Source organism: Gossypium hirsutum, chromosome A04 (assembly GCF_007990345.1).
Source record: "Gossypium hirsutum isolate 1008001.06 chromosome A04, Gossypium_hirsutum_v2.1, whole genome shotgun sequence".
Taxonomy (NCBI): Eukaryota; Viridiplantae; Streptophyta; class Magnoliopsida; order Malvales; family Malvaceae; genus Gossypium; species Gossypium hirsutum.
Window position 1 is genome coordinate 254,945 of NC_053427.1, and position 11,974 is coordinate 266,918.

Genomic DNA, 11,974 nt, shown 5'->3' on the forward strand with positions numbered 1-11,974 from the left:
AGTTATTAACATTTTAGATTAAATTGTATTTAGATTTGAATTAATTGGATCGAGAAATTTGAGTCAAAATTAATTGATCTGCTTCCATCAAATGAATCGAAAACTTTAATTTTGTGCAATTTTATATACATAATTTTAATTTGGTTCAATTTTGATTTGATCAAATTAGCATAATTTTACGTTGATATATCGCATACACAAACGATTATATTAATCTAATTTGGAAATAAATGTATGCATTATTTTTTAAATGTGTATAATTAAATCAAAATAAAAGTTTCATGTATACAGATGAATCTCAATTCAAGTTTCATGTATATAATTACGCCAAATTAAAATTTATATATTAAATTGATATATTAAATCAAAGTTGATATATAAATTTGATCAAGGGTGAAGCCAGGCGCTGGCAAGGGCCCGATCCCCTTAAAATAGAAAATTTTTCATTTAGGCCTTTTATAATTTTTAAATTAGTAAAGATAAAATTACACTTTAACCTTCTTAAAAATGATAAAAATTTGATTTAATCCTTTAAAAATTATAAAAATAGAGACTATTAAAATGATGAAATTATATTTTTACTATTGTAAAAATTATAATTTAATTTCGACCCTAAAATTTTTTCATAATTTCAACCCTGAATTTGATATTTATATATATATATATACAAAGAATCTAATACTTGGTGTAAATGGCAACACCAAGTTTGATTTGTGTGTAAGATTGAACTCATTCCATATCCCTTTTAAGTTTTAAAAACTCATTTTTTTTATGATAAGCCATTCATGGATTGCGTGCACCCAATTTAACTTCCATTCATCGATTTTCGTGTTTCCTATTCCCCCCACCCCCAAGCACCTCAATTTTGTCAAGTATATAATGTAACCCCAAGTAATTTATATAAGAGGTGATTAAATTATTAATAAATTTTTATTTTGATTATTTAATTTTGAAAAAATATTAAATAATTATTAAATTATTCGAAAGTTTTCATTTAAGTCACTATGTTATTAAAATTGTTATTGTATAGTCTTCTTCACTTGCATCGCATGCTTCAATCAAAAGCTCGCATTCTCCTTTTCTTTTACAGTTTAATTTTTTGTCATGAAGCAATTTTGAATGTTACGAATTTACGATTTTTGTATAGCTTATATCTTTACAATTTTAAAGGATTAAATCCAAAATAAGGTGGAGGGGGGATGACAAGTAAAGTAAAAGTTATTTTTTTAAAGCGTAGATGAAATATCAACTTTTGTTAAAGATTAAGCAATGGAGGGACTAAATTGATTAAACTATATACTAAGGGACTAAATTATTTAATTGATAATATTTGATTCCTTTGTTTACACTTAAATCAATGTTTGTGTTGGTGTAATTCACAATATTTCATTTTTTATTGCAGAGACTAGAAAAAAATGTGTATCTTATTTGTGGTGTATGCACATGACATTGAAATGCTTTTAGGATTGGATTAAAAAAGTTTAATTATGTTATTGGTCCTTGTAATTTAACCAAATTTAAAATTTAGTCATTATACTTTAATTTTTCAACAATAAATTGTATATTTTTTTTGGTAAATTACAAGAGAAGGGTAAGGCCCTAATAGGGGCGCGACTAGTATGATTAGAACTCGGACTACACTTAAGGCGATGAACCTTAACTATCAGGCCAACCATAGGGTTGAAATTGTATAATTTTTTTCGGGTTAAATATTATAAAAATTTATTAATTAATATTAATTAATGAAATGTAGTATGTGGACAAATGGATCTATCATTCAACGCCACATGGATAAAAATTAATACAACTCATCATAACGTCATATTTCACCTTGACATTTCAGTTTCTTTGAGAGGATAAATTGACACCACTAAAAATTTGTGAAGGTCCCTGCGAAGTCCCTCAATTATAGGGTATTGATCAATTTAGTCCCTTTATTAGTAAAAGAAATCAAATAAATTAAAATATTAAAATTTTTTATTTGCAACTCAACTCCCACAAAATATTTCATTTATAGAACCATAAAAAGCTTTCAAAATAGAAAATATTTTTCATGTCATTTTTAAAATAATAAATGTTAAATCAATCCATTTAATACTAGAAATAATAGTTTGATATCCAACATTTATAATAAAAGTACCTGCAAGGTACATTCACCATTAAAAATTGCAACATGATTTTCAAATCGAAATAATACAAGGATTCAATGTCTAACAATTAAAGTGCAACGACAAAAATTTGATTTTGGCTAAAGTACAGGGACCAATGGGAAGAATTAGACAAAAAAAAGGATGAAAGGACCCCTTTTTTCCCCTTTTCCCATATCTTATCTTACAAGTGTTTGAAATTCCAACACCATAACTAAATTTTATATTTTTGGACATTGTTGTAAATAAAGGATGATGTGAATTCGAATTTGTTAAAGTGTATTATCCTCTTAATTAATAATTTAAGAGAGATTATGGATAATTCTAAATATTATATAAAAAAACAGATATTATCAAAACTTATAATAAAATTATAAAAAAAATTCGATTTTCAATTTTATTTGAATTTTATATTTTATTTCTTAGCAATTATTGTGTATATACCCGATCTTACAAGAAATCTTGACAAATAAATCTCAAATGATCACACCCATACACTTTTCCTCTATCCTATCTATATAATATATATATATATTGTGTTTCAAGTTTGATGATGGCACTAGGTGTACACTAGGATGTTTCAATTTCACATAATTTCAAAGCACTATCATAATTTTTAATTAAATTTTACTATTAATCTTGTGAAAGTTGAAGAATTAATCTTTATATTTTAATTTGGTTAATTTTAATTTTTTTAATTTTTTTTTTAAATTTCAATCATCACCAAACAATAACTATTAAATTCATCAAGTTAAACTATATTATTTTCAAAATATGATACGACAAACATATTACGATATGTGTGACGCCTTGTCATTTGCGTCAAGGTTGAAATCTCAAAATTTGAAAAAGTACAGGGACTTGTAATGATTTAATTAGAGAATATGTACTAAATCTACAACTGTACATATAATACAAGACTAGTAATTGGAGAATGTTGACCGATTCGAAAAGTATAAGGATTAAAACTGATCAAATTAAAGTACAAAGAGTAGACCCACATCTTTTGGCAAAGTATAAGGACTAATAACAACATTTAACAGCTTCAAAACATTGCTTTGACTAGTAGATAGAGTGGGGGGCACTAATTAGGTAAAATTCCAAAAGTACTAAAATTAAAAAAAGGAAAAAGAAAAAAAAAAGTCATCAAAGTTACAATGATCAAGATCGGTTGATATATATGTGCACACACTTGTATTGCTTAAATATTGCCAAGCATGCTATAGTGCATTAATTGGTCCTACCTAAGCTTTTGTCTTAAAGCTTATAATTTTCCATATATTAAACCCCTAATTCCCTAAATATCTATTTTTTACAGGTCAAATTCTACTAGGAGGTCCTATGCTATTATGTAAATTTCATTTTAGTCCTACTAAAAATGCTTCAAATTAGCCATCATGACACCATTATAATTTATTGTTAAGTTATTGATAATTTTGACAAAATATGTCATACTCAACTGATTTACTTATAACTTAAACCAACCATCCCAAAAAGAATCCATGTATATATTTATGTTTTTCTATGGCTCGGGTTGGGTCATGGGTAAATCAGTTGGGTTTGATATTTTTTGTCCAAATTATCAATAGTTTGACGGAAAATTGTAACAGTGTCATGATTTAAATAAAATTTTAATGTACAAAAGCTAATCTAAAGCAACTTTTAATAAAGAGACTGAAATAAACTTTACATGATAACATAAAAGAGTAAACTACCTAAATAATTACTTTTGTTTGCCTTAGGTTATTTTTTAGTCACTTATGTTTGAAATATTACGTTTTAGTCACTTATGTTATTATGTTGTAACATTTTAGTCATTGAGCCGTTAATTGCTATTAACGGTGTAACGGTAGGTTGACGTGGCACGTTCAATCATCATTTCAAACGAAAATTTTAGGTTAAATTCTGCAATTGGTCCCTATATTTTTTCATTTTGTGAGCAATTTAATTATTATTTTTTATATTCTTTTAACTTTTTTTCTATTCTCTTCTGCTTCTCTCTCTTTTTTCCTCCCTTCTTTATTTCTTTTAACATAGTTTTTTTATGTTTTCCATTTGTTAAAACTAGCCCACAAGCTCGCCTCACTAAAAAAAAATTGTTCAAAAAAAAACAAAAGTATAGGGACTAGTTTTAACAAATGAAAAGCATAGAAAAATTACGTTAAAAGAAATAGAGAATGGAGGAAAACAGAGGGAGAAGCAGAAGAGAATGAAAAAAAAAAGGAAAGTTCAAAAAACACAAAAGAAAAAATTAAATTGCTCAAAACGAAAAATATGGGGACCGATTATACAAATTAACCTAAAATTTTTGTTTGAAATAATGATTTAATGTTCCACGCCAGATTACCATCACATCGTTAATGAAAATTAACGGCTCGATGACTAAAATGTTACAACGCGATAATTTAAGTGAGTAAAACGTAACATTTCAAACATAAGTGACTAAAATGTAACTTGAGATAAATAAAAGTGACTATTTTAATAATTTATCCTAAAATAAAAAATCCTAATAAACTATAAATTTTTAAAAAAAGAAAAAAACCCATGCTCTTTGGATCATATATTATCATCACCTAACATCAAGACAATAGTAAGTGAAAATGACATTTCATTACATTTAGAAAAAAAAGAAAAAAGAAAACAGACACACACACAAAGAAAAGACAAATGAGGTATGGGGTCTCATAATTTTGCTCTATCTTCAACTTGTGTTTCAAAGTTAGGAAGGGTGGGTGTGTTCTAAATTAGATGGTCAAATGTGACACTTGGATGCTTAATTTTAGCTTAATGACGTATTAGTGCGTTTTTCTTGTTGACAAAAAGTGTTTTTTTTTATATAGCTAAATTCATGTCATAATCCATCAAATGAATCACGTAATACTTTTCATCTATCTTATTTGGTGGTCACATTTTTCCTTACCAAAAACGTTGAAGACAAGGGTCTTCAGATCTTAGAAGTGGAACATTAAGTCTGTTAAAGTTGTGGTTGGAAAATTGAGTTCAATATGTATTTCATGAAGGGAATTGATTAGCGGATCGAATAACGGTTATAGCTTTTAATTTTAAATTGGGTATTTGTGTTTTCACACAATTACCAGATTTAATTCTTCGGATTCTACATGAAGATTTAGAAAATTTTGTAATACTTAGAATGATGGCACTTTACCTGAATCGATTAGTTTGAATCTAGTGTTGTTTCTTCGATATTTGAATTATTATTTTTTATTCTAAAAAAATATTTTTAGGGTTAAATACATGGGATGTTCTTGCATTATAAGAATTGAATCAAATTAGTCCTTCTATTATTAAATGGATCAATTTAGTCTCTATATTATAAAAAAAGAAACAAATAAGTCTAAATTGTACCAAAGTTAATATTTACGGTATAAAAAATTTCTAGAAATTTCTTCAATTACAATTCATCCCAAACAAAAGATTTTATTTACAAAATCAATTTTTTTTAAATAATTAACTTTATTAAACCGTAAATAATTTTTTAAACAAATTGGTTGAGTGACAGTAAGTCTGGTTGATTTAAAGTATCAATGGAAATTAAATTCAATATTCAAATTTCAACAATGCAACCACCTTCTATTATAAGAAAAAAAGGTTAAATTATACGAATGTCACTAAATTGTTAATAAATTTACATTTTAGTCATTTAATTATTCAAAAAATTTTATTTAAGTTACTGGTTTGTTAAATTTGCTGTTGTACGGCCTTCTCTATCGCTTGCACTAATCGAAAGTTCTTCTTTCATTTCTCTTTTACAATTTAGTTTTTTTTTTCCTCTTCATGAAACAATTTTGGACATCAAGAATCTGCGAACTAAAATCTAAATAACTTTTTTCTCCAATCTCCGATATTGATCATTAGATCAACTTGGATCCAATGTATGTTCTTCTACTCGTCGATGGGTACTAATCCATCATACCGATCGTCGAATAGTCACTTGAAGCTCACTAGCTGGACTTAAAAAAAACTTAACTGTGCAATGACTTAAATAAAAATTTCCGAATAATTTAATAACTTTAATAATTATTTTGTAACTTTTTAAAGTGAATGACTAACAAGTACACTTACTAGTTTATCATAAGAAAACCCTAATGCAATTAATTACAACTTTGGGCTTTAGTTTAATCTTCTTTTAAGTGGGCTGGATTAGTGAGATTCTTTCTTTGAAACAAATATAGAAACCATATTGTTTCTTTTTTAGCGATTTTGGTTAAGATTTAAGAATCCTATAATTGTCGGTTAAGTCTTAACTTGATTAGTATGGGTATTGTTATTAATGTAGGAGGACTTGAATTTGAGCACGCTGAAGCGCATTATCCTCCTTTTTATGGGTTAGATAGGAGTTTTGCGTAATTCTAGATATTGTGTAAAAAATAACACATATGATCAGAAACTATAGTAAAATTATTAAAAATTTATAGAAAAGAAGAAGAAGAAGAAATTTAATGGATTTGAAGCATTTGGCTTTGAATTTGCCATTGTTGTTAGTGTCATGCATAGCCTCCATGTCTATTTCATATACGTAAATCTAGTTTTGGGTGTCAATTTTTTAATGGGTCAGATATCTTTTTCTTGTTTTTGCAGATGGGCATGACTCTTTGGACCCCGTGGGAACCATTACGATCACATGGGGCATCTTTACATGAGATTCTAACACATACGATGTAAGAGGTAAGAGGTAAGAGGTAAGAGGATGACTGATACTTCTGTATTAAATTAAATTGTATTTTATTTTAAAAATTTGTAAATTAATTTATAAATATTAGATTAAAGAGTAAATTAATTTTATTAAAAATTCTATTTATTTCTGCTTTTGAGTGATGACCAATTACTATATGTTTGCTTGAATTAGTCTTTCCACAGTAAAAAATTTCATCTATTTTGCTTGATTTTGTCCTTTCATGTCAACATGAGGGCGAAAGCAATGGCCTTGGTCTCCCCAAATGGTAAAATTTTTATTTAGATCCTTCAAAATTTAGGAAATTTTTTAGTATAATGGTAAAATTACACTTTGATCCTCCAAAATTTTATGATTCAACCATGGTCCCTTAAAGTAATTTTTTGACTTCTTGGCATACTAGGTGTCACTGTCTGGTTGCTCCATAGCCACGTCAATATTTAACAGTAAAGATGGATAGAATTTTTAACAGAAAAATTAATTTGCTCTTTAATATAACTTACAAGGACTAATTTATCTATTTCTTGAATAAAAAAACAAAATATAATCTGATTTTTAATACAGAAACTTTGATAATATTTTTATCGATGTAAAACAAACCATTAATTTTTTAAATCCCTTTTTGTTACTATTTCTTTTGCCAAATTCTATATCAACTGATTGGTTACTTTATTAAAAGGGAACTGTCATCAAATAATTGCAATCACTGCTCTACCATATCAATGATGCACCAACTGATGACATTTTCATGACATGTGTTAATGTAGAAAACTAGGCAAGATTATGTCACAATGATATGATTTAATCGAGCCCGATGATCGTTTATTTTTAATACGGTGCATTTAACTTTTTTTTATCTCGCGTTATTATAGTATTTAATTTTACCATCACTATTATTTTTATACTAACAATAAGTAAACGTGTCGCCCATCCAATGAAGCCATTATTCAAATTGACTCCTTTATTTAATAAAAAAATTAGCTTAAATTCTGCACTCAACTTTAAGCTCGATTAATTCAATAGACAATGACTAAATTAGAAACAAAAACAAAAACATTTAACAAAAAAAAAGATAAAAATTATGATATTGAATTTTTGAATGTTTTTTATTTTTGGAATATTTTTTTATCACATTTAGCTAATAAATTTTTTTATCTTTATAGGTGAAAGGGTTTTAAAGAAAAATAAAACTGCAAAAAAGATTAAATTACACAATGTGTAAATATTGAGAGTTAATTTTTTTAGAATTAAAAATGAATTGACACAATATATAAATGTTTAAAGGTTAAAACTATTATTATACCAATTTTAAAAGCTGACATCTTTCTATTATCTACTCAACGACGGGTGATAAAAAAGAAAAAAAAATCAAATGATTGAATTATCATTTAATAATTTTATTTATTTATTATTATTCTCCTTTAGTTTTATTATTTTTTTAAAAAAATTTGGCCCAAGCCCATTTGGACTATGAAATTTGCTTACAAGCACCACACAATGTTTGAATGTATACCTTTTATTATATATTTTTATAATAAATATTAAGCTATTATCAATAGACCTCTTCATGGGTCGAGTTATCTATCCAAGCTTAAAGACCTACCTGAATTTTGGGAGAGTTTGGAAAAAAATATTAGGCTCGTTTAAAATATGGGTCGAGCTCGAGATTTAACATTCAAGGTTTGAGCCCAACATGATCCAGCCCATTTTAAGTTATTTATATATATTATGTAATTTAGAACACATTAAAAAAATAATCCTACACTAAATATATAATATTACTTTAATGTAAACATTAAAATAATGTTAAGATAACTATATAAAATATTTCAACAAATAAAAAATGAATAAAATTATTAAATAAATAAAATAAATATTAAAAAAATAATATGGGCAGGCCTAAAATGAGCTTCAGTTAGTCTTCTGTAATTATGGGTAGGTTTGGGCAAAATTTTAGGCCCAAATTTTAAGCTGGACTGGACATGAACAAACATAAAATATGTTAATATCATGCTTAAACCCAGCTCGATCCGACCCACAAGCACCTTTAATTATCAAACAGAATTGCTACGGCACAAAGATCTTTTGTATTTTTACCTTGGCTTTGCATGTTTTTCATCTCATTAATGCAACTTGCAATAGTGTTTTTGTAACATCTTTTACTCCGATTTATTAACTGATACGAACAATGAACGTCACATTAAAATTTTCAATTTCAATCCTTAACTTTTATTTACTTTTTTGACATTATTTGGATTCCATGTGATATTAAATCTCTTTCTAAAATTTTATATTATTAAAATTTTAATTAGAGAATCTTAAATCCTATTTCCAGAGTATTTTCAGGCGAATTTATGATTTATGATTTAGTCCCCGTAGCCCCAAATTTACACTATTTTATAGTTCAATTCCTGGAAATCATATTTTCTTATTTTTATTTTCAGTTTTGTCTCAAGTCCCAATTTGCACAATTTTGCAAAACAGTCTTTTTTCTTCTATTTTTCAAAATTTCTAGATTTTATAATTTAATCGCTACAATTAAAAATTTACTTATCAAAATCTACCTGATTTTGCCAAAAAAAAAACATGCTGCTTTTTGTTGCCATTTAGCTATTATATTGTTACTATTTTGTTGTTATCTCTATACTACTATATATAAAAGCAAGTCCCTAAAGCCTTCCTTCTATGACATAATAAAGATGTCAATTGAGTAAAGACTCAATTGACCTTTATTCTAATTTATAATCATATCAAATACATATTTGGATCCTCCATTCATCATATCTCGAATAACATAGATTTGATATTTTTTTCATCTATTTTACAGCCCGAGTATAATCCTGTTTAGGTCGAGAATGGAGTAACATAATCATGATGGATAAGTGATGCATCACATGATGGAACATGCTTGGTATTCGTATGGATCTTGAACCATAATTAGTGGAGGCATGGGATATGGGGGATAACATACATAATAAGGCGGGGTATGTTTTTCATCCTTTATTTTCTTGTTTTCTTCATTTTTTGTCTTTTTTCCCTTCTCTTCTTTCTTCTCTTTTATTACTTCTATGGTCAATACGGTAGCATGGTGAAGCTTCTTTCTTAAACAACGAGTCAACTTAACTGAATCCACTTCCTCTCCAGTTACCATTAGTTCATCTTTTTCTTGCCCTTGTATTGCCATCTGAGTCACACCTGTTCATCCACAAAACCAAAATTCCATGTTTGTTGGGGTTGAAGTACAAAATTGTACACTAAAATGGCATAATTTGAATTAATAAATTTATAAAAGGACTAAAAACAAAATCCCACCATTTTATTCAGAGGGCAAAGGCCTCTACCTACCCTTTGAATTGGCCACAGATTAGAAGTTGGGTCAAGTTTTAATGGTAAATTTAACTTTTAACGTTTATATCTTTTATCGATTTGACCCTTATTTTTTTTAAAGTTAAAATTGCCCATTAACCTTTTAAAAACAATCAATCGCTTTTTTTTAATATAAATGTTGATTATAACATTAATTTTTTAATGATGTTAGCGTGACAAATTCCATGTCTGTCTACATGTACTTCATGTTGTTATGACACTATCTGTCTTTTATGCCACTTCAATAAATAATTTAAAAATTATAAAAATATTATAAAAATTCACAAAAATTCATAAAAGAAAAAGCTTGAAATACACATGAATTGCCATATAAGCTTCCATGTTTAAAGACTTAATGTTTAAGTTAGTATTTAAGTTTAAAAAAAAATTGATTCTTTTTGAAACTGTTGATGGTCAAATTTGACTTATTTTAAAATGTTGAGGACCAAATTTAATTTTTAAAAAAAGAATAAGGGTCAAATTGACTAAAGATGTAAACACTAAGGGCTTAATTTTACATTTTACCAATTCTAATTGATTCTGAACTTCAAAATGTTGCCAATTGAATCTTCAAATTATAATATCGTTCCAATCAAGTCCTTCTATCTACTTATTCATCAACTTTGGCATTAATAAACAGTTTTAACCACATAATTTGATCAAAGATGATATTTAACGCCAAAGTTACCTACTAGATTGACGGAAAGACCTGATTGGAACGATAATGTGTTGAAGTTTAGAGACTAATTTAAAATTTAACATATAGTTTGGGGACTTTGGGGGGAATTAACATATATATATATAAGCATAAAATGAAGTCAGAATTTAGACGCCATTGCCAACCTTGTGTAGCAGCAGCAATCCTCAAAGCCTGTGCTCGACATTTCTCACAGTTCATTTGCACCTTCAGAACCATCTTTTGCTGCATTATTAAGTACATACAAAACATATATATATTTATATATAAGTTCCAACAATCTTATAAAGTTGTAACAATATTATATGTATATATATGTTCCCTTATAGATGTAGTATTGAGTTGTAGGAGAAAAAGAAAGAAAAGCTCACCTTCATATCTGATTAGAAGCAGCTTTCCAATGAAGAAATTCTATGAAATACGTATGACTTAGAATGAATAAAGAAAGAGACACTAAACCTACTTATTTGTAAGGCAAAGTAGTGAGAAACTATACTTGAAAAACCGAACGGATAAGAATAATTAGACTTCTGGTTCTCAATTCAATTATGTAATAGAAAAATGATTTGTAATATATTTGGCATTTACATTTGAGTCAATATAGCGTGAGGAGTAAGGTTTTTTTTTTTAATTTTTTTTTACTGTTTTTGGCTTGACTTGAACCAAGTCTTCTCTTGTTTCACATCAATTTAGAGATGGAAAAAGATTAAAAAAAATCAAAATAAAAAATTAATTTGTTTGACAAGTCAAGCAACCTAGTCTTTGTCGGAAACAATTCCTTCTTCTTGTTTTTTTTAGGGTTAATTGCTAACTGGTGATTGTTTTTAGAGTGGCAAGACATGTTATTTACTTGGGATGTTGTGTTTTGATTATAGTGTTGTGTTGTTCATCTGACGTTGGATGTGTTTTTTGAGGTTTTAATATCTTTTATCTTTGATTTTTGTTAATGTTGTAACCTCTTTTTGAGGTTCTAATATCTTTTGTTTTTTGAGGTTATATTTTCAGGTATGGCATAGGTTCGAGTCGTACTAGTTAAGTTACTGTTAAAATTTTATTTTCCTCCGGTAATTC

At 27.3% G+C, this 11,974-nt stretch overlaps 1 protein-coding gene across 1 annotated transcript; it reads right to left on the reverse strand.

The window, feature by feature from the left end:
• Positions 1-9,526: 9,526 nt before the first annotated feature.
• On the reverse strand, positions 9,527-11,445 carry LOC107952786 (heavy metal-associated isoprenylated plant protein 47). Its single transcript, XM_016887963.2, has 3 exons — positions 11,275-11,445; positions 11,050-11,128; positions 9,527-10,035 (listed from the first exon to the last, which is right to left on the reverse strand). Exons 1-3 carry the CDS (start codon positions 11,278-11,280, stop codon positions 9,731-9,733), a joined length of 390 nt encoding a protein of 129 aa, XP_016743452.1. The 5' UTR covers positions 11,281-11,445; the 3' UTR covers positions 9,527-9,730.
• Between the last annotated feature and the right edge of the window lie 529 nt (positions 11,446-11,974).

Excerpts from the sequence above, each read along its gene's own strand:
- LOC107952786 (XM_016887963.2), bottom strand. Across the intron at positions 10,036-11,049 it reads GATTGCTGCTGCTACACAAG|GTGTGACTCAGATGGCAATA; the intron begins GTTGGCAATGGC and ends GTGGATGAACAG.